This window comes from Vidua chalybeata, chromosome 5 (genome assembly GCF_026979565.1).
Source record: "Vidua chalybeata isolate OUT-0048 chromosome 5, bVidCha1 merged haplotype, whole genome shotgun sequence".
NCBI lineage: Eukaryota > Metazoa > Chordata > Aves > Passeriformes > Viduidae > Vidua > Vidua chalybeata.
Window position 1 is genome coordinate 4,046,114 of NC_071534.1, and position 26,643 is coordinate 4,072,756.

The following is a 26,643-nucleotide window of genomic DNA, read 5'->3' on the forward strand; positions in this document are numbered from 1 at the left end:
ATTTCATTATATCAGCAGCAGGACACATCTTCTCAGAAACTCCTCCAACTCCAAACCAGTTTGGAAACCTAGGGTCCTCAACTTGGCATATGGGTTCCAAAAGGACCAGATCCAGCATTCCAGACCTCTGGAGTTTATATATTAATGATTGTGCTTTTACTGGGCTGGGAAATTTCAGCTTTAATAGGCCAAAAAAGAAATTTGCTGATCCAGTGTCTTGGTTTCATTCTTGCCACACTGAGTTAAGCCAAGTGTGTTTTTCAAAAAACTGCTTCACATAGAGATGGTCCAAGGTTTTGGTCTGGGATGTGTGAAATACAGAATTGATTCCCTGAATGCACAGACAGATTGTAAATGACTTACCTCCTCACTTCCCTGTCCCTCCAGGATTGTCTCTATAGGAATAGAGTTGTAACATTTTTTTTTTTTAAGATAGCAACTTTATTCATTGTAGTTTTCCTTCAGACACTTCTTGTTTTGGCAAGCACAGGCTACCTGCAGATTTTTCACAACTCAGGGTGTAGCTGGAATTTGCATTATATATGGGCTTGAGCTGAGGAACTGCTCTCTTGGAAATCTCTCACAGATCGGGTCAGCCAGTGCCTGCTCTTGTTAGATTATGCTGTTCTTTAAAAAGCATTTTAAAACCACAACATTCCTCATCATTGGCCATTTCCTGCGCATCTCTGCTGTGGAGGGCTCAGTCTGCCTCTGGGTGCTAATTGTCTGGGTGCTGCTGACAATCAGACTGTAGGAGGGCATATTTTTCTGAATGTGCACTCATACCTACTACCTGCACATACTTTTGTGCATCCAAGCACAGGCAGAGCAGAAAAATATCTGCTTTGGGATGGATTCCATTTCCTGCTGGTCAATACCTTTAAAAGGAAGGTATTTTTCAATATTGGTGGTGCCAGGGTATCAGCAGCACCCATTTCACAGCAGTGTTTGTAGCTAAAGCACTGATTATTCTAATGCCTCTTTCTCCAGCTGGGTGTCCATGGCTACGCCTTCCTGAACACCAACAACGGCTACATCCTTTCACACCCAGACCTCCGTCCTTTGGTACGTAGAGCTGTGCATCTGAGAGCCTTTGCTGACTTGAACACAGTGACTTTCAGTGCTGCTTCCGATTTCTTTGGGGTTTTTGAGCTGTGAAGGCCACCAGCCTGTGACATACTGGCACCCAGGAGCAGGAGGGCCAGCTGGCCTCGTTGCTGAGATGCCCAGGCACGTGGTGATTTTACATCTCAGACACCTGCTGGTCAGCACAAACCCACCTGCTCACAGTTATAAGCATTAGTGTGGTCACCACAAGAGAAAGCTGATGTGAAGCCCCATGGTGGCTCTGTCTTCAGAAAGGCACCTTTGCCCAGGGTGACCACAGGCACCGGGAGCCACTTCAGTGTATGAAGAGAAGGGACACGCCGTGTTTCCAGGGCAAAGCCAGGCAAGGGCGCTGCTTTACCCTTCCACCACCAATTGGCCTTTCCCAGTCACACTGGAGATTAGTGGAATAGCCCTCCTGCGTCACTTAGTTCTAGGTGAAAAGTCTCCCATGAGTGGAGTTAAAGCCTGACTCCCATCAGAAAAGATCTCTTGCTCGTATTATAATGTTAATGGGATTATACTCTTAGCTGCAGGGAAAAAAACTGATTTCCTGCAGGCAAGGGTGTTGTTCTGATCTGTTCAGGAGAAGGAGGCCATAGCCTTTACCTGTAAGTTTAGCTGTGTTCCTGTCTGTCCCTTGCTCCTGGAGCAGCCTGTCCCACTGGAACTCCCCTAGCCCCTCGCTGCCAGGGTAAAGAAATATGTGACATGGGACCAAGAAATTCTGCCTTCCACACAAATTCTGCCTTCCTAGTCAGAGAAGAAATGACACCCCTATTTTTCAAATTACACACCAATTCTTAAAGGGTTGGTTTAGGAAGTGATCTAGCTACTTACTTGACTATTTTTCCTTCTTTTCCTTTTTTTTTTTTTTTTAAATGCCAGTATAAAGAAGGAAAGAAACTGAAGCCTAAGCCGAACTACAACAGTGTAGATCTTTCAGAAGTGGAGTGGGAAGACCAGGATGAAATAGTGAGTGTCACAAAGTGGATTTAGCCTCTTGTAGCACCTTCTTTCTACTACTTTGTGTGCCTATATGGAAGGTGTGGGGAGCACTCCTGCTGTTTTTCTGTGCCTGACTGCCTCTGACTAACAGGGATGGGTGGTTTACAAGAGGACAAAGCATGAAGCTCCCCTACCAAGTGCTTGTCTTCCTTCCCAGTATGAATTTTCCTTCTCATGGAACAAAGAAGTGCTGGGAGGAGGAAGGAAGCACTTTGGAGGATGCTCCAGGGAGCCAGTCTTTGTGTAAAATGCTTAATGCTGCCTTAATACCAAGCCAGAGTAGTTGAGGAGTGTGGCAGTGTCCTGTGATGTCACCCACACACGCAGTATGTGAGATACACCTGAAGCCACTCAACTAACAAGATCAGGAATAAGGCAGTACATTCATCAAGAGATTAAAGCTTGCAGTCACTATTAGTAATAAACACAGAGGATAAAGGACTTGGGAAAAACAAATTCCAGAAACCACCTTACTGCACAGGTATGGAGTCACTAAAAACAGCAACCGACCAGAGGGAAAAGATTAAAAAAAAAGCCAAACCCTTTTCTACTGTCTTTTGAGCAAAATTATTAACAAGTGATAAAGAGGAAACAGCGTGCACCTTTAACAGCTGCACACTGCTGCTTTGCACATCTAGGACCCCAGATAAAACGAGAATATAGAGAGGTTCCTCTGTGGCTGGTTTTATTTTACTCAGAACTAGGAAGAAATAGATACTTAAATTACTAAGATAAGAACTGAATTTGGAGTAAGATAGAATTAGCTGTGAGACACACGCTTCTGGATCACAGGGGAGACTGCTGAGATAAACGGATCTGATGCTTATAGATATCCACTTAAACAGGCAGGACAAACAGAGCAGCAAGAGGATCAAAGTAGCTACTGCCACTAGTGTAGGCCAAGTATAAAGGCAACATCAAAGGAATTTGGGAAGTGGAAGAGTGGCAAATTGAGAAAGGGAACACAGCAGAACTACATAATTTGGAAAACAAGATGAAAATAAGAGGTCTTACATGCAGTGGAACCACCAAGATGCAAATTGCCAGCAGCTTTCTTGTAGGTTCACTGATTTCTTATAGGACTTCACTCCTATTGCTGTTTTGTCTCTCACTGGAGCCACTTTTAGAGCTATGCCTCTTTGCCTAGTTTGCTATTAAAAAAAAAATATAATCCAGGCATTGAAAGAAATCTGCTTTGCTCTCCTATTTATTTGGCTAGTGGGCTCCTGTCTGACCAACTGACACTGATACCTGAATACAAATACAATACCAAGTGTAAGGTTTCTGTCCATAGGTAATCAGAGTAAAACTATCCAGGGAACAAAAAATAATATGAAACCAGCATGAGAAACAAAAGCCATTTTGTCTTCCTGTACTGCATCCTCCAGAAGAAAGAAAGGTTGCTGTCACAGAGGGTGCAGAGACATTCAGTGACGTGAGCAATATCTGCAGTGTGACTTCAGCAAGTCTAGAGGCTCTCAAGATACACCCACTGCAGCAGAAAGCTGGCAACATTTCAACACTCATATTTGTAGCTATGGTATTAGATCAATGACAGACTCCACATCAGTTGCAGTATAATCTCAGCAATGCTGATAAGCAGCACGTTCAGGCTGGAAAAATATGCCCAAGCGCTGATGATGTGTAATACAGCCAGCTGCAAAAAGAAATGCAGGAGAGGGAAGTTGGCATTGTCTGAAAAACACCGACTGATGCACAGCAGTGCAACCTGCAGCCAGGCAGCAGCAAGGGTTTGGCCTTCCCTGTAAAGCAACACAGGGATATTCACAGTGTGAGGGGGAAAAAGGAGAAGGGCCAAGGGTCTGGAAGGGAAGCCATACAAGGAGTGGCTGAGGTTTCTTGGTCAGTTCAGCCTGGAGGAGGCTGAGGGGAGACCTTATTGCAGTTACAACCTCCCTGAGAGAGGAAGAGGAGGGGCAGGCACTGATCTCCTCTCTGTGGTGACAGTGACAGGACCCGAGGGAATGGCCTGGAGCTGTGCCAGGGCAGGTTTAGGTTGGGTATCAGGAAAAGGCTTTTCCCCCAGAGGGTGGCTGGGCACTGGAACAGCTCCCCAGGGCAGTGGGCACAGCACCGGCCTGCCAGAGCTCAAGGAGCGTTTGGACGTGGTGTGACTCTTGGGAATGATGCTGTGCAGGGTTGGGAGTTGGACTTGATGATCCTTGTTTCCAGTTCAGGGTATTCTATGATTCTCAACCCAGAACCCGTAGCAAATCCTGCAGGCTGTCAGACCACAACAGAGAGTATGCTGAGGCTCTGGAAGAAGGTCAAACACTCTTGGCCAAAAAGAGTAATAGTGCCAGCCAGTGTTTTCATTTCCAAGATGTGGGCCTTGGGAAACATGATCTTCATATTCTAGGTCTGTAAATAACCCACATCAAACAGCCATAATAAACAAAACCGTGGCCTTGTAAAGCCAATGCAGTTGAGACTGGCTAGCACCTGAATGGAGGCCTGTCTCTGGAAGTAAGGAAACAATTTGTGAATGAGTAAGTTACTTCCCACCTATTTTTTTCTATCCAGCCTGAAGCAATAGACTTGATATGCTCTGGCAGGCTAGACCTGAAGTCAAAGCTTCTGTACTTGTGGAAAAATTTCCTGGCTCTTTCTTGCAAGAGGCTGGGAGTCACTGTGAAAATTACATTTTACCTTTGGAACCTGGGTTGAATAAAGTGGTCTTCTCACTGCCTACCCTGCTCTCATATAGTCTTGCTTTACTGTGCTAAACAGCTGCTTTGCTGCCCCTCAGAAGTGGTGCTGAATACAGCCTATAATTTATAAATCGGTTTTTAAAATGTCAAAGATCTTTGGATTCAGTCTGAGGGAGTTAGTGGGTTTCTCAGTTTTCTCCTCTTCCAGGCTCTCAAAGCACTAATGAATTTCTGGCTGCCAAACAGTGAAGTCTGTAACTGGGACTGGCAAATTCGTAGATTCCAAATCCTTTATTTTTGCTAAAAGACGTATCAACAAGCTCAACAAGCTTTCAGGATAAACTATTACTATTCTGTATCACTTATCAACATGACTGTCCAAGGATTCTGATCACTGCAAACAGGATTTCTGTTTAAAAGAAGCAAGACAGAGCTGGGGAGGAGAGGGAGCCAACAGTGATTCTTTCTGCCAGCCCCTGTGTGTGTTAATGACAGGTGGCTCTGTTAATTCCTGCTGGGGCCTGCTTGGAGACACTAACACCAAACTTGTTCACCTCTGCAGCTGAGAAGTGCTATGATCAATGGGGAAACAGGATACCTCTCTATGGATGTGAAGGTCCCTGTGGACAAAGGGGTAAGAAATTCTCCTTCTGTTCAGGTCACCCAGGGGAATGGATGGGAAGTGGACGCTGAAAAACCACAAGGGATGTGGTTTTCAGTGTTCAGCATTCCTGAGTGTGAGGATTTTATTGTTTCACCACATATATAACGCATGTGCTAAAACATACAAGAGAACATCATTAGAAGTGCTCGTTACACCTACCAAGGTTCTGTTCTCAGAGAGGTACTGGAAATGTCTCTCAGCTCCCTACTTTGTCCAGGCAAAGCCAAAAAGCATGTTGTTCATTGTTTATAGGGCTGTGAAATGAATCAGAGCTCTTCAAGAGTTAGAATAGGGGAAGACTATGCTGAACTGACTTAGGCAGAAGGAGATTTGGAGTCTGTTTTGCCACCCTCTTTCCCTACCCAAAACCACTCATGAAAACTTTGTCCCTCACTTCGTCAGAATGTGATTGCCTTTATCCAGGTCCAGGATTAAATTTCTATGCAAATATTAGCAGATGTTTTATGAAAAGTCCTGGTGAAATGGAGACTTCTGAACACTCCCTACCAGCTCTAGGGCAGGGTTATACATCTTCCTTTGGAATCAGTGCAAAATTATCTTGTACATTTATGTTCACTGGTACTTTTTCATTCACATTTATTTAACTCTCTCGAAGATTTTGGCTTTCATCATTTCCTGTTAGGAAGTATTCCAGAGTCCTGCAAGTTACACTGCCCAGAAGTCTTCTATATTTCAGGAAAATTTTCCATCCTTTATAGAGAGCATTTTTTTCAGTGGCTGGCTGAACTGTTCCCATGCTAAGCCACAGTCAGCATCAATTCCAACAAACCAAATGCTCACAGCCACTGCTGAAATGTGGGGCTGTTTCCTAATGAACACACCCTTCTGTTTCCTCTGAATGGTTGTCCTGCTAGATGTTGTCACTACATTTTTTTTCTCTCTCTGTTCTTGGTGTTTGTAACTCCCATGGACCTGTTGATGGCTTTGCTTTTCTTCTGAGCATTGCTAACATCTGCATTTGAAATATTTGCACACTTTTCAGCTATTATGATTGTTCCTGTTGACTCTTCTATCATTTTTGGTGCCCAAGTACCAGGGCTCCACTGAATTATGTGACTGTTTCCCTGTTGCTCTGCACAGAGCAGCTATTCTCTGCAATAGGATATTTCTGAACAGGGAGCCCCCAATCTCCTTTCTGCTGTCCCTTCAATTTTTTTCTCCCTCCCACAACTGCAGTGGAACTGCCGCCCTCAATTCTGTGTTTCTTAGCTATTTTTTCCAGTTGCCATTTTTCCACATGAAACCCACTTCTCCTTTCCATCCAGTCTTTCTAATTTTAAGGGCTGTTGAGACACTTTTTTCAGTATGCAGAGAAATGTTCTGCTTTGTCTTACAGATATATCCCTGTACAGAAGGGCTGCGAAGGCAGAGTCTGTTCCTCCCATTAGATTTTCTTCCCTCGATGGCCTGTTGTTTACTGTTTCTTTCTGTTTACAGTTCTGCAGCTGGTTCTCCCTTTATGTCTTATTTAAGCCCACTTTAACTGATTCTTTGGAATAAAAGTACATGAGAAGCTGTTTCAAGTTCTTTATATAAACCCAAATATAGCGAATGACCTTTATTCCCTTCATCCATTACTTTAGTTATTCTATCAGAAAAGTAATCAAGGTTTTAGAGCAAGATCTATTCTTTGTAGGTCTAGATTGCTCCTTTTGCTAGCTTAACCCCTTTGTGCACCCTCAGTAACAATTCTTCTGAGTCATCCAATGCTATCTTTTAGTTCAGTATTTTAGAGACATCCTTCTGCTACCCTACCCAGGAGAAAAAGAAGATAACACAAAGCAGCCATGGTAAAGAGGTATTATTTGTTCCATTCTGCATCTCTGGAAGCCTTATGAAGCACAATAGGGGACTGAGGCTGAGTCTGTGACAATTTTACTATTATCAGAATACACATGGAGTGGAAACCAGAAATGAAGCTTAGTAATTCCCACTTGTACTCTGCTAGCTGATGAAGCAGAGCAGCACTGAAACAAAGAAAGTGCTGACAGGGCCTTGAAACAAAGAGAATGAGGCAGCCAGACTGTGGAGAGAAGACCTGAGTGAAGGGGATAGAAATTACTCTGTCAGCCATGTAAATGTCGATAACCCACATTGATTTCAGGAAGGTATCGAGAACAGAGTGAGATAGAGAGGAAAAAACAAGGAGCAAATACAAGAGGCAGTTGTTAGGGAGTTCTAGGGGCAGAAATGCCTTCGCTTGCAGCTTGAGTATAGAAGGGCTGTGACTGTGAAAGCTAAAGAGAGAGGACACAGGTAGGAGTTGTGGTAAACCTCTGGTAATGGCAATAGCCAGGCCTGGATGCCTAGCACAGCATCCAGTCTGGAAACCCACATTTCCAGACTGCAGGGGACAGCAGTCAGCCATGCTGTCACTGTGCCAACGTGCCCGTGCTCTCCTCCCTTCAGCCCTGCTATGTAGCAAAGCCCTGCCTGATCATCCTCAACCCCACTTGGCTCAAGGGTGCCTCTGCTTCTTTGCCATGCCATGGCTAAGTGGTGGTACCTCCAGCTGTCTTGGGGCTGGCTGAGCACTCACCAGAAGAGGGGCAGGTCAGGGGAAAAAAGGAGGAGCAGAACAAGCCCTGCTAAAGGAGAAAGGGTCTCAGGGTAGTGGCCAGGTCTTTTCCATGCCTCCCTGCCTCCATCATCAAGTCAGACAGGCAAGAAGAAGGGAGGGTTAATACCTTTTGTACCACCCACAGCCACCAAAACACCACCAAGTGAGATTCTTTGGAGGTATCGCAGCCCTTTGGAAGATCTTGCACATTAAGAGAAATAACTTCATGGAAAGGGTTATTTAAAAATTGGAATGGACTGCCCAGGTGGTGGAGTCACCATCCCTGGAAGTGTTCAAGAAAGGCCTGGACGTGGCACTCAGTGCTATGGTCTGCTTGACAAGGTGGTGATAGGTCAAAGGACGGGCTTGGTGATCTCAGAGGTCTTTTCCAACCTCAGTGATTCTGTGTGGTCTTGGCCCAGCAGAAGACCCTGTTGTTCAGCAGTACAGTTGCAATGCACGGAGAGAGAGAGGGGGAAAGGGGTTAAGCCACCTGCCACCTCCTCACCTAACAATGGCCTGAATCCCCATCACACCTAATGATATCCCCCATCCCTGTCAGCACAGTGAGCACAAACTTGGTGCACTCTGTGGAGCTGGAGCCCTCTGTGCCTCGCTCCACTTCCAGGGCTGCTCAGCTCGAGCAGGTTAGAGCAGGCATGACTTTCCCTGGGGAACACTGAGTTTTCTGTGTTCACTCCCCTGTCTCCCACACACATCCTCTCACCTCGTTCTCAGACTGGGTCTAGGATTTTAAACATATTAGGGTTCATATACTGGCATAAGGCTCGGATAGAAACTTTCCAGAAACTTTTCTCCTTTGGAAAAGCGTTCCACTGAAATCAACACTTTCCTACAGGAAAAGGCCAGTCTGGCAAACAGATGAAGTTCTGAGGCAGCTTTCAATAATCTGAAATGTCTTCAGTTGAAATGTCAGTCTGAAAAAAATATTGGCGTGCGAATCAAAATGGCTTGGATTTGAAACAGCACTTTTTTTCCAAATTGAAGATGTAAAATTTTTTTTAACCAATTTTAACAAAATTGGAATATGCTAATATTTTGTCCCACTTTGGTGTGAAAGCAAATGTCAGGAATATCAACATTTCCCACAGGAGTGGGGAGACTTGGCCCTGGCTGCCCACCCACACAGAGGATAGGTTCGCCATTCTGCCTCTCCTTCAACTCCACTCCTCCTTCCTATCTGCCCCTGAGCCCCCCTCCTGCTGGAGATGATGATGATGATGATGTGCAAAGCTGTCAGGGTTGCTGTGTCTAGCAGAAGAGCAGCAGGGCCCCAGCACGTGTGCTTGGAGGGGGCGAGAGGGAAGGCAGCTTCCCCCCAGCCCTTCCTGCAGCCGGTGCAGGAGCCCTAGAACAAAGAAAGGTTTATCTGAAGCCCTTGTTGGAAAGATAGAGTGGCTGCCTGGATCCTGGATATGCTGAATACCACACATTCATCCCAGCCTCCAGCCAATCTTAGCAGGGTGTGAGGTGTTGGTTTTGCTCAGCCTTGGGGACATTATCCCAGGCCCCCATCGCCACGATGCTCTTGCTCTGTCAGATGGTCTCTCCTATTCATTTTCTTATTTCAGAAACGAGTTCTCTTCCTCACCAATGATTATTTCTTCACGGACATCAGTGGCACACCCTTCAGGTGAGCAATAGCACCAATGCAGTGTATCAGAAGTCTGATCAGGGACAGCAGATCAGTTCCTTTTCTTCATAAATATTGCTGCAAGTGATGAGTACAGCAGTAGGAATAACTGACTTCTTTGTTCCTATTGCCATTAAAATATTATTTGGGGTCAGTTCAAAAGGAATATTATGATTTACCTGAAATTCAGAGTCTGACAGCTATACCTTAGGTAAAGCATGTTGTTTCATTTCAGAGAAATGAGACAGCTTAAATTTTCATTTCCACTGAATATGGTGTATGGTCCTGCTGGATGGCTGTAAAAAAAACTGTATATATAACTGTATAACAGTGCTATACACTGAAAATTATAAAACAACAAATAACAAATGAAGGAAATTGTGGGGGGGAGGGAGGGGGATGTTGTTTTTTTTCCCCAGCTAAAATGGTTTGAAACTGGCAGCGATTTGAGAAATGTTATTGTTGACCTGAACATACAATGTTGGCCAAAAAAATTGTCACCAGCAATGCCTCATAACTCTACAGACAGGTTCCTTAGCCCCCTGTGCTGAAATCGGATCTTACTTAATCCTCTTCCAATGATGTTCTTTTCTTTAATAGCTGTGGAGGGAGTTAATGTCATTAAGGGTTGGAACTGCAGGCAATGACACCTTTCCTTGCTGACAAGCCCTCTGTTTTCTTTCTTGCCTGCAGCCTGGGTGTTGTGCTGTCCAGGGGGCATGGGGAGTACATTCTGCTGGGGAACACTTCAGTGGAAGAAGGTAGGTTAATCTGAAAGGGGCAAAGGAGCTACTCTGAATGTCACCAGTTCTCCTTCAGAGCCTGTATGTGTCTGTCTGCTTCCTCACTGAATACTCCATGTACTCTCTGGTTTCAGGTTTGCATGACCTGCTCCAGCCAGACCTGTCTTTAGCAAATGAATGGTAAGTGGAAGAAATCCTGTCAGTGACACAGGACTTTGTCATGATATTTGGGCAAAGTTCCCAGCAATCTGGTTTGAGGGAAAAAGCAGTGCTGTACCTGCAAAGACCTGATTGTCTCCAGGCAATTGGCTTTCACCTCTTCCTTTGGGAGATGCCACCTAGACCTGGCACATTCCTCTCCTAAGAAACAGCTGAGATTTATCCTCAGTCTTCTGTGCTCACACTTACTTTGTTCCTCCTCGTGTTGCTCAGAATTGTCTTACAAAACCTACACTATGTCAGACCTGTTAGAGAATTTTGTTGCAAGCTTGGTGAGAGATTGAAATGCTTTTTTAAATCCTATTTTATTTTTGGTTGGCATCCTTCTGAACTGAGCCTAGACCTAACTTCTAGTGAACACGGAGGTGATTTATGACCCCCATTTAAATAGCAGGCAGAACTTATGGTTTTGCTTGGTTTGGATATGAAACAGGGTGAAGCACGGCACTTTCCATTTATTGCTGTGAGGTTTGGGGTTTTCATGAACCCAACATTCAATCCCACTCAGTCACATGAACCCAGGCTGTATCAAAGCCAAAATAACTATATTCAAGCAGCCCTGCACCCCTTCTCACCTCTCATTACGCTGTCAAGTTTCACAAGCAGCACATTTGAGACACAAACAGAGACTTCTCCTTCTTCTACTCCTGACTTCAGGTGTCAGCTTACCACACTTTACATATTCATTTCTCTTAGACTTTTCTCATAAATCACTCCTTTCAGCCCCTTTATGAGTTTTAATTCTCTTTTATAACCCTTTCCTCTCCCTTGTCCTGACAATGGAGCAATCAAAATTGGAAACAGGATTAGAAGACTGGTTTCTTTTATAGCACAGAGCATTTCTAATACATTCTTCCACTTCTCCCCAAACCGTGTCCTGAGGCTCCTGCACTTGTGTCCCCGTGGGACAGCTTTTGTTGTCACCATATCATACTGCAAGATCATTCCTCATCGCACACTTTGTTCCTGTGTCTCTTATTTTTTCTGCTCCTAGTCAGGTCTCGCACTTCACATGACCCTCTGCTTTTCAGGTCTCTCCATCACACTGTTATTTCCTATACAGGCACATGTACACATCTTACACAACATAACACAGGAAACTGCTGGCAGGAGTTGGAACAGCTCTCTTGTGTTGTGAGCTTGTGCTGGAGAACACAGCAATCCTGCTAAGCACAGTGGTCAGGTTAATTGCTGTTTGGTTCAGTGGTAGGGTTTGACTTACAGCCACGCTGTTATTTAGAGTGGGCACAACCTGCAGCAATGTAAAAAGTAAAGACTTTGCAGACCAAGGTTTCTTGCTGACTTTCTTTTTGCAGTTATTATCATCCAGGAACATTTGTTTGACTATGGTTTCTCTTTGCCCTTTTGGATTTCTTCTCCCCTTCCCACCAGGATTTACTGCATCACCGACATTGATCCTGACCACCGGAAGCTCAGCCAGCTGGAGGCTGTGATCCGTTTCCTCACTGGAGAGGAGCCTGACCTGGAATGTGAGTCCCAGGCACAGAAAGTGCCCTGCTGGGCTTTTCCTGTACCCATCACAAGGGAGAGGGGACTGTGGCAAACTGATTGGTCTCAGACTGAGCCCCTGTGGCACTTGCTTACACAGGCAGGACTGAACTCAAGCCCAGATTAATTCACAAGTGGAAATGAGCTGAGGATCCACCTCCTTGTCTCCATCAGAGGATTTTTTTCCATTTCAAAGCTGACACATAACTCAGCCTTATTGGAGGTGTCAGCACAGGAAATACTGGGAAGTGGAAGGCTTGAATGGAGCTTGGCAGGGGCTGCACACCAGGTTTAAGACAGACTGACTGACTGGTCTAGAGGGGACAATGGCAGGAGAAGCCAGGAAAAGTGCTGAGACAACTCAGGGACACCCTGAGGGACCCACCCAGGGACACCAGGCATCATCCTCCAAGGGCTCACGGTGCCCTCTAGAGGGATGTTTTTTTTCAGAACAAGGATTATTAATTTTGTTTCCCAAACACAACAGGTAACTGATCCAAGAGAAAAAAATGGTTACAGGATTATTATATTTCCTGCTCCCCCTGCTGCTCATCCCTTGCACTGGGTCCCATTCTCCTGTAGCTGATACAGCACCACTGAAGAGTGGGATCTCTATCAGGGGGCAGAGACGGGCAGCTGTGCATGGGAATTCCTTACAGCAGTTTGGTTTTAGGATGTCCTTCGGCCCCCTTAGTTGTGCCAAGTACAAGCTTCTGCATGTAAGGCTGTACCTCAGAGGCACAAACCTTTGCCACAAGGATGGGAATCTCTTAAAAGTAAAATCAACTGTAATCCAGTAATCCTTCCTCTCTTGCACAATGTGAGCAGAGCCCTCCTGGCTGTCCTTGGAGTAGGCTGGAAAGAGGAGATGTATGCTTTGAAGAGGCCAGGGAGGAAGAAAGTTTTAGGAGAGCTGACTTGGAGAAATATGCAGGCTTGGAAGTGCTGTGGAGGAAAAACAAGTATGATTTGAACACACGAATCGTAGACATGGGGGGCCTCAAGAGGGAAAGACCTCATGGTGGGCTCTGATTTTGAAGTTTGAATAACAACAATTGTGGAGAGAAGGATCCTGAAATCTGTGGCAAAGAAATTTGGGAGAACTTTACGTAAAACATTAAGAGACACCTGGAACATCAAGCCAGAAAGTTTCAGTGCCAGAAACACTGAAATGGTGGGGTGGCTCCATCTAGAACAGCACTGAAAGAGGCATTTCTGGGACATGATGGTCACCTTGTTCTCACAGATCAGTGCAAGCAGGGCAATTCAGAAACAAAGCAGGTCAAATAAATGGGGTTCTGGGGCATGTCATTCAGCACATGATGACACCTTGAACTTTCCTAATCACTTCTTAGCTCCAGTCCAAAGTGGATTAGACTGGTAGCCTGGACTGGCTTGAGCATCTGGTGAAAACCAGGACAGGGAAATGTTTTGTGACTCGCAGGAAGGAAGGAGGGCTAACAGAGAAGCCAGTGAGTAAAGGGACAGAGTAGAGGCCATAAAAAAAGTCTCTAGTGGTTTTGAAGGAAGCTACTTGAGTGGAAGGTGTTGGCTGGTATCCTCTCTACAGGATAGCCAGAAGAAAGTTCAAGGCAGGGATTTGAGGCAAAGGCTGTGGACAGCCTGCTCAATGAAGGAGTCAAGTGACAGTCTAATAAATAACTTCATTTGAACACCTCTCACTTGCCCACTCTTGTTTGGGCACCACCTTTCCACAGAGTTCCCAGCCTCACTGATTCTGTAATTCTGTGATCTTGGCTGTAACATCTGCTCCTGTGTTTCCCACCACCCAGGGTGTTAGGACCTCTTCTCTGCCCCGTAATGGGAGGCCTCTTTTTTGTGCCACATTGATCCACTGTCCTAGATAGGCAGATGCTCCTTACCAAGGGACTCCCTAAAACATCTAGAGAAAAACATGTCTTTCTCTCCTGATTTTTGTTCTTCCTTTTTCTCCTTAGGTGACGAGGAGTTGGTCCAGGAAGTGCTGTTTGATGCAGTGGTCACTGCCCCCATGGAGGCCTACTGGACAACACTAGCCCTCAACATGTCCTTGTAAGTGTAGGAGACATAAATATGGATAGAACACTACTATGGGTTTATGCAGTGCCTGAAATAGTCACAAACTTTTGCACAGCATTCAAGAAACTGTAGAAATAGCTCAAAAAGCTGATATAAATAGCTCAGTAGCTTTAGAAATAGCTTGAGAAATGTCTCTCAGAAGTGAACTCCAGTAAGCTGGGCCTCCTTGGGAGAGTCTTTAGTTTGGTGAGGGTTTTTCTAGTGGAGAAAAGGGAGTTTGGTTTTGTCTCTATTGGTGGTACCTCCAGGTTGAACCTCAGGAAGATAGTGGACAGGCTGGCTTCAGTAAACAACTTTGTATTTTATTATTTCCAGTGAGGCACCTGTTGCTTGTGGTGTCTTGTATCATGTCACACAGATCTTCTTTCAGCAGACAACGTGCTACTTACTGATATACATGGCCATTGGACTCCTGTCCCTGTTTCAGTTCCTTGTATCCCTACACTAACAGAAGCTGAGCCAGTGACAATCCTGCTAGGACACACAGTTATCAGCACAGCTTTAAATAGCTACACCAACACACCCTCTTTAGTCACATTCTGCTACCCTGGCCATTCTCTGCATCCCTGATCCAGCCATTCTCCTTCTGTAGTTCCCCTCCTGCACTTCAGCCTCGTGAGAGTAGCCTGCAGCAGAGCTAGCAGGGGCAGAGGAGCCTATGGCCTACTTAAAAGAGAATGAAATAAGCAGACTTCAAAGGTTTAAATCTGAGCACAAGTCTTAAACCTGCCAGTTGTCAGCCAGTAACAACCTGTTGCCATTAGCAGGGAGGAGCCACTATCACTCCTGGTGTAAATGGGTTATATTGCAAATGAACTTGGGACCAGGTCTCCAGATGTGGCTTCAAGTTTGAAAGGCCCTCACCCTGGATCATGGCTGTTCTTGTGAGAACTGTTTGCTTCTGCTGTTGTATTTCTGTTCCGCAGGGATACTGAGGCAGGCGTTGAGATGGCGTTTCTGGGCACTCGGGCTGGACTCATGAGGAGTGCCCTGTATGTGGGCTCTGAGAAGATTTCCAACAAGTAAGTCCCTAAGCTGCATTACAGAGCTTCTGTCAGTGTCTCTGAAGGGGCAGCATGAAATCACCACCAGCCTTAGAAATGCTTTTGAGTAGACAGAATGGAAAGGAGCAACACCTTGATGGCATTAATGCTGATTCACAAAATCACACTAGGTGTCCTTTGTCTTCCTCTGGTCCTTTTGAGTTTTTCTTAAAATACTGTCCCAAAGTGCATTCATTTGAATGAAACCCTTCAACCATTCCCTGACTTCAGTCAGCTGCCACAGAAAATGTCCACAGTTACTGCATATCCCCAGGACCATTGTGCAGTGCACAGGCTCTGCACTCCAGTGCCCCAGCGACATTCCAGCTTGGCAGTGTTTGATCTTTCTGTCTCAGTTCCTCCCCCAGGTTTATGCCGCTCTGCCTCTCGCACTGCCCGCGTGGCAGCCGCATCCCAGCGCCTTGCAGCGAGGCGTTAAGCGATGTGACTGACATCTGTCACATCCCATTCGCTCTCCTGTCCTCTCCCTCCAGGCAGAAGCATGTGTGCACTGAAGGGTTTTGACATGGAAAGGGCAGTTCGCGTTCTGTTGCGTTTTGGATACGCAGGCTGGTGCATGCTGCTGTAGGAAAGGACAGGTCACGGAGGCACGCCAGCAGATGGAACAGAAAGGGACCGTGTGGGTGGTGGTCATTGGCTTCTCAGCAGCTGTTTCACTGTCCCCAGGTTCCCCAAACATGAGTCCTACCCTCAAGCTCTGCTGTGCCTGAAAGGTGACACTCTTCATGTGTTTGAAGCAGTCTGAACACTCAGAGTAGTCAGTCTCTGGCAACAAGGGAGAAATGCCGTGTGCTGCAGGAGGCTAACGTGATGATTCCCACTGCTTATCAGGAACAGTGTTCAGTGCTTCAAACAGTCACAGTCACCACACTGCAGAGGCAGATCCCCACATATCTCACAGGAGGAGCTTCTGGAATCCCCTGAAAGGAAGGAATCGTAAATGAGGAGTTATCATTACGCAAAACGTACAGCAAAACAAGAGTCTGAAAACAAAGGGATTTGCCAGGCAAGCTGTATGGACCTCCAGGGAAGCAAATGACCTGATTTTCATGAGGTCTCGCCTGAGCACATCCTCTTGCCTTCAGAAGCACCTCTTTGCTCAAGTACTTCAGTACCTGCCTCTCTAGGAATCACAGAATCACAGAATTAGTTAAGGGATTGGAATGGACCTTAAAGATCATCTGTCCCTGACCCACTCTGCCATGGGGAGGGACACCTCCCACTAGACTAAGTTGCTTAAGACTTTATCCAACCTGGCCTTGAACACTGCTAGAGCTGGGGCATCCACAACCTCCTTCAGCAAGCTGTTCCAGCTTCTCACCAGCCTCACCTTAAAAGATTTCTTCCCAGTATCTCAGCTAAATTTCCCCTCTTTCAATCTCTACCTATTTCTCCTTGCCCTATCACTTCAGTTCCTAACAGAGCCACTCTCCAACTTCCCAGTAGCCCCCCTTCAGATACTGGAAGGCTGCTATGAGGTCTCTGCTCTGAGCATCTCCTGAGGAGATGAGGATTTACACACAGTTGCATAACCTTATGTTTGGGGATGGGTGATTTGTTTTTTTTTTGTAGGAGACTGCCTAATCCCCTTTCCTCACCTGCTCCCCATCCCCTGCACTAACTAATGGCCACAAGCACCTGTGCGGGGTGAGGAGCCCACCTGCTCACGCCGCACTCCGGCGCTGCCCCCGCTGCTGGCGGGGTGTCGTTCCCGATAACCCTCCCGCCCTGCCCGGTTCCCTCCAGCGCTGCCCGGTTCCTCCCGCCCTGCCCGGCCCTCAGGGCCCGCGGGCCCGGCCCCACCGCCCGCCCGGGGCCGCCGCCGCGGGCCTGGCCCGGGCCAACAGCGGCACCTGGCGGCGGCCGCGGGAGGCGCGGCGGGCGCGGCCGCCCCTCAGGAGCGAGGGAAGGCCCGGCCCTGCCCCGAGGGGACAGCGGCGACACCGCCTGCCCTCGCCCATAGAAAAGGCCCGGGTGGTGAGGTGAGGGCGATGCGCAGTTGTCCCGCTGCGCTGCCCCGAGGAGGGCTGCCGCTCCTCCGCACCGTGAGCAGCGTGTTATCTCCCGGCAGGAAATTCCTGACACAGAAGGACAAGGAAAGCATCTTCACCATGGACCACTTCCCTCTGTGGTACCGCAGGGCGGCCGAGCATCCCCCCGGCAGCTTCATCTACAGCATTGTCTCCGAAGATGATTCAGGTAACCCCAGCCTCAACACAGGGCAGACAGAGGGAAAGAGAAAAAAGCTTTTCACACCTCGCATCCCACACCGCACCCATCCCGATGCCTTTAGCACTGCTTCCCGCCTAGCGGGAAGTGCTGAGACCTGCCCTCTTCACACCAGTGAGGGGCACAGAGCTCATGGCCAAGATGATGATCACAGCTGAAAGATGAAGCCACAAGGTGTGGGGAAGGCAGTCAGGAATGAGCAATGCAGGGCAGAAGGATGGAAATTGAAAAGCAGGGCATAGGTAGATGGAAAGGTTTAGAGAGGTGTGAGCTGGGGGAACACAAGGTACTTGTGGGGCTGGAATACGCAGGAAACATGAGAAGGGAACAGGAAAGGTGTTGCAGAAGGAATGGGACACATAGATGTGGCCAGGCTTGGAGGGAACAGCATCAGCCCTGCTGGATGGCAGTAACAGCTGGCACTGGTCAGGGATCAGCAAACAGCCAGGATGTCTAAGTTCAGAGCATGTCATTTTTTCCATCACCGCTTTCCATGACGGGAAAGGATGGGTTTGTTATGGAAGATGGTGGAGGAAAAGGGTGGAGAGGAAGGCTTTTCCACAGCATTGGTGTCCCGCGTCCTTCCAATCCCAATACTAGAAAATGGCATCTCTTGCTCAGCAAAGTTCAAACACGAGAGGAAAGCAAGGAGTGGCTTTTCAATATCTCTTGCTTGGTTCCTCTATGTTCCTGTGAACATGCAGGGCCAGCCAGGACCTTCTCAAAGGCTGGAAGAGAGCAGAAGAGCCTAAAAACAAACAAGCAAAACAAAATATTCATGTGAGACTCCTCCACAGAAGGCAGAGATCCCCTCTGTGCTCCTCCCTGGCCCCTAGCTCTCCATCTCTGTCACAGAGCTCAGCACTGTAGCTGTTAAAGCTTTTTGTGGCACAGTGGTGGGAGTCTGGTGGGTGGGAAAGCAAGTAGCAAAGAGAAGAAACCAGCCTGGGAGGCAAGAGATGAACCAGGATGTATAGGGAAAGGGATGGGAAGAGAAAATACTCAAAACCTACAAAAACCTCTTTCTCCCCAACACCCTTACATCTCACTTAAAAGGCAAGTGTGGAGAGAAGGGGGAGAGATGGCAGGAGGGACCTTTTACTCCCCTGCAAGCCATGGCATCTGCTTTTTGGAATAGGGTGTGGGTTGGAAAACCAGGCAGTGACACCCTGTGGGACTTGCTGGGACAGCCATTACCCAGGCCACAGTAGTCACTGCTGGCTAAACGTTGGGGCTGTGGCTAGTTTTGGATAAAGACTGAAGACAAGTAGCTGGCACTGTTCTTTATTTTACATGGCCACGGGTCAGAAGCTTAAATCAAGTCTAGAACCCCACACACCTGGAAATCCTGCAGGCACCTCGTGAGAAGTAGCACTTGGCCCTGAAGACCTTGTGCCCTAAACTGTAAGGGAGATTATTGGTCTTTAGGGATGAGCAGCTGGGCTCAGAGAGGTTCCCTGGAAATAATACCCAGTGCTTCTGAGATAGTCATTTACTATAAAGCAGAGTCCAGGCCCTTCCTTGACATCTGATGAAGCAGGGCTGCCCCACATTTTAGCCAAAATAGGCCACCCAGTTTCTTATTAAATTCTATCAAATGCTGAAGTCCCCTTTTCATGTTTTCCACAAGTCCCCTGCTGTGACAGGAGGTTTTTTGTGGCAGATGGGTTTCTAATCATCTAAGAAGGAAAACCCCCAACAGCTCTCTGTTGGAGAGGAAACCAGCAGGAAGTGACTGCAGGTCATCAGAAGCATTTATACACACGACCTCCTTCCACTGTCCAGAAGTCTCAGAAATAAAAGGACAGCAGGGCAGCCTCTGCATGTCAAGTAGTACTGTTCTTGCAGCCCAGATTTTTCATGTGTTGAGTGAGATTTTTTTTTTTCTAGAGACCCTAAGTGTATTTTGCTTCTTTGTCCCATCCTCAAACAAGCCATTTGAGGTTCATCATTGTCCTGGTTTAGGGCAAATTTGGGAGAAAACCTCTAAAGGGGTTTCCTCTAGAAAGAAAATTCAAGTGGCCCCTCCCACAACTGGTTCCGGAAAAAAGATTTCCCCGGAGAAAAGTGGAAAAAACTCTTTATTTAACAGGCAAAGCATTCACCATCAAAAAAAAAAAATGGATAATGGATAACTAATAAACAATAAAACCTCTTGCTGCTCCAAAAGAGATGACAAACTCAGGAAGTCCCCTTGGTGGGCTGTAGCTCAGCTCACTCAGTCTCTTATCAGTCTCTCTGGCACTGGAAATGCCACGGCCCAGGCCCAGCCCAGTGGGCCACAGGTGTGAGCTCCTGGTGCTCTTCTGGGTGTTCCTTCCAGAGCAGGTTTAAACAGGTCCACAGTCCAGGGAACTTCTCTGCCTCAGCTAGCTAAAAACTAACTGAAACCAAAGGAGAGCTCTGTCCCACTGGCTGTCCGTCCGTGGACAGCACAGTCCAGGAGCAGGAATGTGGAGGAGTGAGTGCAGTCCCTGATAACAAACTCCACGCTTCTTCTCTCCCCACTTCACCCTCAGAACCAGTCTCAAGGGTGCAAAACCTATTATCCAGCATATACAGAACAGACAATTGGGGATACAAGCATCATATAGCCAACCCAGGACAACCATAAAGGCTGGATCATGCTCAAGGCGTGTGAGCTGAGTATTTATTTCACAAAGGTTTTACTGCTTTTGACGCACTTGAGCAGGTTAATCTGGCTTTGATCAAAAAACAAAATAGTGAGAGCCTCCAGGCTAAACTGTGGTAGGCACTGAATTGTGCTCTGGACACACCTATAATGATGAGGGCAGACATGGAAAGCAGTAACAAATTCTGGAGTTGTGGGGATGGAAAGAATCCCTGACCTGTCTGTCTAAGGAAGAGATTTCTATAGAGCATGCGAGGAGGGAACCAGGTGCAGACTACATCGATCAGCCTGGCCTTCAAACTGCCCCCTGGCAGTTCCCAAAGAGGTGCCCCAGCTGAAGTTAATCTAATCAGTTTTAAAAATATCTAGAAATGGAATCTGCCACATGGACAATTGCAGGCTGGAACAACTGCCCTGACAAGGAGAGATGGAGTTCAGTTGCTTGAGCCTATCCAGCCGTGTGATTTTAAATTCCCCGTGGGAGCTCAGGGATCTGCACAGGGCTGGCAGATGTGTCACAGGACCTACAGGATGCTTAAAGCCAGCAGCTCAAGGATAATTGGGAGACCCTGGGGCATAAGAGAGTTTAGGCAACAAAGTCCCAGAAGGCTTTGTTTCTAAAATGGAGTGTGCTCTGGAAGCTGCTGTCTCTGCAGTTTGTAGTTCTGGCCTGGCTTGGGTAAGAATTAGATATAAGCCTGGCCTTTGGTGTGTAAGTGTTGTCAGAATTACCTGTCCTGCTTCTCCTCTATCTACACAGTTTAAATGGTGCATTGAGCAGAACAGCTCTCTGACCTAAGAGAAGCTCTACATGCCCAAAATCAAGGAGGCCAATCCTCTACATTTTATCACAGAATCATGGAACGTTTTGGGCTGAAAGGAACCTTAAAGGTCACTTAGTTCCACTCCCCTTGCTGTGGGCAGGGATGTCTCCCATGAGACCAGGTTGCTCAGACCCTCCCCCCCCCCCATCCCACCTTGGACACTTCATTTATGTTGAGGATACCACTTTTATCATGAGCCATAAAGAGGAGAAAAATAAAATCTGTTCATAGCCCATTAGGCTGGTTTTGCGCTTGGAAGATGCAGCCCTTGAAATTCTGGGATGTTTCAGAGTTGAGGAATATGTAGACACTGTCCTGGATGGGAAAATGTGAGGGCAAGCTGCTCCTGCTGCATTTTATTCCTCTCTGGGGGTAAGCTAACCAAGCTTGCTGTATTTGTGTCTTGACAGAGGGAGGTGGCCTGCCAAAAGTGGTGACAGTGAGCACGGCTGTGTCTGTGTCTGTGGACGGGAAGATGGGAATTGCTGCAGGTAGGACATTCTGGCTTCTCTTTTTATCTTGAATGAAATGGCTGCATCTTGCACTGAGTGTGGGAGCTGAGAGCTGTTAGCTTGTCATTCAAGGGAAGTGACAGGAGCCACAATAGCTTGTGGTATTGAGAACTAGGCTAAACAGAGAATAATGGAACAGGTACTGAATGGCTGACAGGCTTCTGAAAAGGAAATGGGCTGCTTGAATGGAAGCTTCCCATCTCCAGTGCTGGTGAATTTGTGGATTGAGACTCTTTCTCTGGAGCAGGAGTAGGTTGGGGAGTCTGTGCAGGTTTAAAACTTTGCAAAACGCTTTGGCTTTGGAACAGCTTCATGTTTGTGTGTCCCCATTGTTATCTCAAACAAAAAATAACTTCTGCTGGTGGAATGGGCATGTTGTTAGAGCTCCAACTCATACCTATAGATTGCCAAACTTATTGCTGTATCTGAGCTTTAAACTCCTTTTTACAGACCTTCACTAGACTGAATCTTCTTTTGGGAAATTCATGTAGCACATTATTTCCAACAGAACCTCAAAGCTTTTGAAGATTTTCTATTATCTGTACTAATTGCTACAGCCTTTATGGAAGTGCATTGAACTCAGAAACAGAGCAGCCATTTAACAAAAAAAAAAAAAAAAAAAAAAAAAAAAAAAAGAAAAATAAAAAAACAACACAAAAAAAAAAACCCAGCATTATCAGTAACCCTGGCACCATATCCAATTTAACCACTCAGCATAGGAGTACTGAGGTAAGAGAAGATGTAGCTCCATGGAAGTTGCTTTAGACCTGGAAACAGTGACTAAAGGAAGAGGCTGATGGAACAGGTAATGGAGGAATTATATGCTGTGATGCAAAGCTTCTTAGGAAAGAATGGTTAGTGCTCATGGAGCCTTACATGGTGGAAGGGATGACTGACAGAATGGACACCAAACAACAAATTTGTTACAGGACCACCCTGCAGAAAGAAGGCCATACAGCAGATACCTTCAGATTACAGTCTGCCATTGCATTTGCCCAGGCTGGGTAGGAGACAGGGAATGTTCTTCAATGATACTAGTCAGTAAAACTATAGCAAATTAACTTCATCTGATGAAGCATTCCTTAGTTTCCAGGATTTCAGTAAGTTCTAGCTGACAATGATACTCTTTAGTTATCACCTGGGCATTGAGAAAGTACTTATAAGCTGAAGGAAGTGTTATGAAATAGAACATCTCACTTTTATGCCCAAAGCCAGAAAATTATTATGAAGTCTGCCCAGAGCCACCTGTGAACAGAGATGGTTTCAGCAAAGTTCACATTAATAGGTGCTTGGATGATAGAAACTGCTCCCAAAACTGACACCAGCTGACACTGTTATACCCAGCAGAAAATGAAACAGCATTGAAACCACACCAAGGGCCTCTGTACAGCACTGAAACATTTTTCTAAGCATTCATTTGAGAGGAGAAAATATCATTTTTTTAAAGTAAGCTTGTTTTTCATGATCTTTTTCCTCCCCTTTCTTGACCTGTGGAATAGAGCAGAGGCACACAAGCAGTTTGTCTGTGTTGTGGTTCAAGCCCTGCTTGAAATTAAGCTCCACACAGCCACTCACTCAACCTCCCTCTCACCCCTCCACCCTGGTGGATTGGGGAGGAGAATCAAAGTAAAACTTGCAGTTTGAGATAAGAACAGTTTAATAATTGAAAATTAAATAAAATACAATAATAATGGTGAACGATGATGATAAAAATAATAATAAAAAGGGAAAAACGAGCAATGCAAGATACAATTGCTCACCACCCACTGACTCATGCCAGACTTCTCTTCCCAAAGCCAGACTGGTCCCTCTTCTGGGTAACTCCCCCCAGTTTCTATAGTGGGCATCATCTTCTGTGGTGTAGAATGCCCCTTTGGTCAGTTCAGGTGACCTGTCCAAGCTATGGTCCCCTCCAGTTTCCTTTGTTCAGCTCTTCACTGGCAGAGCATGAGACAAGGAAAAAAACCCTTGACTTAGAATAAACACTTAGCAAAAAACCAAAACATTCTCATTATGAATTCAAAACACAGCACTCTAAAGCCACTGAGAAGAAATTAACTCTACCCTAGCTGAAACCAGGACAATCTGGCACTCAGCATAAATTCAAGGAAGGAAATTTCTCAGTGGAAGCACTGGAGCAAGAACAAGTGGCAGGAGGATCTGGCCCTGACAGAGCCATTTCTCTTCTGTCAGCAGCACTTTCCACAACCCCTGTGGAGATTGCCACCCACTCAGTTATGCTGAATACTGTCTGTGTGGACATGCTGTGAAGGGGCAGGATCCTTTGCAGAGGGTGAAGGAAACAGCAAAGATAGGGAAACAAAAACATATTTTGAAACAATAACAATAAGGTGAAAAATCTGACATTTTTTGGAAATTATGCAGAACCAGTTTTCTCGCTGGCAACCATGGAAGCTGAGACAGATAAATGAATTTTTAGTTGCTTTTGTTCCTTAAAGGTACCACGGTCCCTGTCCCTAGCAGGTACATTAGGTGACCACAAGCATCTTCTGCTGCTCTCACACATGGTGGGCGTTCTTCACTCCTGTTTCTTATGGTTTGATGAAAACAGCTCATCTCTGATCCATGGTATGGGTGGGCTAAATGATAGCATCAGGGCAAACACTATCACCCAAAGGGTCCAAAGTTCTTCATGTCTCCAGCTGTAGCCTCCACTGACTTCAGCAGGAGTGCAAGGGTTTGCTGAGATAGGTTCCATGTGCTGGCTTGGGTGTCAATGTAATGTTTAGGGGGGTGCTCAGGGAGGAGAAAAGTGCTATATTACCATTTGCTTTTCTGGTAGTGACTAAGGTTCATCATCTGAATCTTTCATACTAGTAGTCCTTTTAAAAAAAGGGCAATAATTAATGGTCACGCTACCAATTGAAATATTATTTTTTCTTGAGGATGTCAGCTTAGAGAGTAAGGATGTAGATCTCACTTCATTTCCCCTCACAGTAATATAATTATCCTGAATGGCTAGATTCTGAATCTAGGGGACTGTGAGGGGCTGCAGCAGAAATGAAGCTGGGCAGAGCTGCAACACCATCCTGGGTACAGGAGACAGGTGAAGGAAGGGGAGGGAGTGTGGAGGCACACAAGAGGCAGTGAAAGCAGAATGGGATGCAGATTGTTGTTATTGTTATTCTGATGGCATCAGCCCTTACTGGGATTGATACCATGGTAATTTAGTTGTACTAGCAGAAGTTTAGTACCCAGCACTGGTTCCCAGAAAACCAAATATCTGGATAGATTTGTAGTTTCTGAATAAATGCAGCCACAGTTCTGTAAAAGGGGAACAACAGAGACTTTTTAAGTGCCCCTATGAAAGAACAAGTGGTATGAACTGGCCTGTCATTCTATCACTGATCATTACTGTCACTTGTTTGACTTGATGGTGCTTGAGGGGATTTTTAAGCACTTTGAAATGTTCACTATGCATGCAGTGAAAAATTAAGCTCCAGGATTTACAGCCATGCTCATGGGGAGGGAGCACCCCCAGTGCCCCCATGGGGAGAATGCTGGTTACAGGCAGCATTGGGCCCCTTTTTTTCTGGCAGATGAATGGCAGTCCATAGCCAGGGCAGAGTAAGGCAAACTGGTAAAATCAAATGTCCAGGAAGATGACACAAGCCTGGCTGCTGTCAGGGAGTGAGGGAGCAGTCAGATGGAATTAGAGAGTTGCAGTCTGGAGGGCTGAGAGAAGGGATGGAGGGGGGAAGCACAAGGGCCTCCTTCCTCCCATTTCAGTCTGTCTTAGCTCAGTGGGAAATCCCAGAAGGGGTTTGAGGGGGAGTCCAAGCTGCTCCTCTTGCCATTAGAGATACTACTCCAGGTGGAGAGGTGGCCAAATTCAGGAGGGAAAGGAAGTGTCCTTTGCCCAGCCCTATCCTCACCCCTTTTCATCCATCCCTCTCCTTCCTCCATGAGCCTGGGAGGGGTGCACAAGGGGTTCAGGGTACACACAGATTTCTTGGAGGACATGGTGGAACTAAGGCAGCTCACTTGTGTGAGTTGAGTTGGTGTGGTCTCTTTGGTGGGAAGCCACACAGGCAACCCTGGCTTGACTCTACCTGTTTCTTGGAATTAATATTATCTACCTGCTATATTGTGCTTTGGCACTTCAAAGCACTATGCAAACATTAAGTAATGCCTGGATGATTAATTATAATTAATTAGGAGGCAGCTATTCTCCTGGGATGTCAGTCCAGTACCTTTCATGCACACTAACTGCATTGGAAATGAGAAATAAGGAATGGGGATGGCATTCTCCCCAAGCCATGTCCTGCCCCAGATAGCACTGTCATCTGCTCCCTCCCATGAGTCAGTAGCCTGGGGCTTTCTGATCCTCAGGCTGCAAGGCAGAAATCACATGGAGCTCCTGACAGAAGCTTTTCATGATTTAAAGCCTCAGTGAAACTGCTGGAATCTGTGCAGGAGTTCAGCTGTCACTTCAGGCTGTGGATGACGTCTCTTTCATTGCCTGACCTTCTGGCTGTTCAACTTCTGGGGCTGTCAGCTGGCTGCCAGTCCCAACGAGGACAGGTTGGGCTAGGTCCATGGCTGTCATGTGGCAGGGCATGACAGCAGACAACGGGGCATGCACATGGTGCCCAAGAAAAATAATCCAAATGGGCACTTGGGAGATGCAGGTTTGTTTTGCACAACACTTCTCTGTTGATATTGGAAGTAGCTGCTCTTACCAGCAGTTATTGGACCACAGTGAAATCATTATCCCATGACACCAGCAATTCATGCAGATGTATTTGGGGGGAGCCCTAGGCAAGCTCAAACCAGGGGCAGGGAAGAGAAATGTTGTCTCTGTTTTAAAGACAGACTTTTGAGACACTTAGTTATCAAGACCAGTATTTTCACAAAAGCTCTGTACTCACAGCAGAAGCAGATTTAAAAAAAAATATTTTGATTTTTTTTTTCAAAAGAATTTGAAACCTATCAGTCTGAAAAGTAGGTAATGGGGAGTAATTTTGCCATTTTACCTCTGGTTAAAATCAAGCCTCTGTCAGTCTGATGGAAGCTCTTAATTTGAAAAGCAATTCCTGGCCAGCTTGAAGTCTCTCCATCTCTTCCTTGGTCTCCAATTTTGGCTACCTGCTGTCTGCTACCAGCAAGCAGGAACAGGAGGTGC

General features: G+C 46.3%; 1 protein-coding gene across 1 annotated transcript in view; it reads left to right on the forward strand.

The window, feature by feature from the left end:
• CACNA2D4 (calcium voltage-gated channel auxiliary subunit alpha2delta 4) overlaps positions 1 to 26,643 on the forward strand; it is a 123,163-nt gene that overhangs the window by 35,663 nt on the left and 60,857 nt on the right. The window contains exons 17-27 of the mRNA XM_053942558.1: positions 991 to 1,065; positions 1,996 to 2,082; positions 5,350 to 5,421; positions 9,625 to 9,686; positions 10,380 to 10,447; positions 10,564 to 10,609; positions 12,041 to 12,138; positions 14,116 to 14,209; positions 15,163 to 15,258; positions 17,372 to 17,499; positions 21,396 to 21,476. Coding sequence (XP_053798533.1) covers positions 991 to 1,065; positions 1,996 to 2,082; positions 5,350 to 5,421; positions 9,625 to 9,686; positions 10,380 to 10,447; positions 10,564 to 10,609; positions 12,041 to 12,138; positions 14,116 to 14,209; positions 15,163 to 15,258; positions 17,372 to 17,499; positions 21,396 to 21,476 — 907 coding nt within the window. The remainder of the gene's footprint in view (positions 1 to 990; positions 1,066 to 1,995; positions 2,083 to 5,349; positions 5,422 to 9,624; positions 9,687 to 10,379; positions 10,448 to 10,563; positions 10,610 to 12,040; positions 12,139 to 14,115; positions 14,210 to 15,162; positions 15,259 to 17,371; positions 17,500 to 21,395; positions 21,477 to 26,643) is intronic.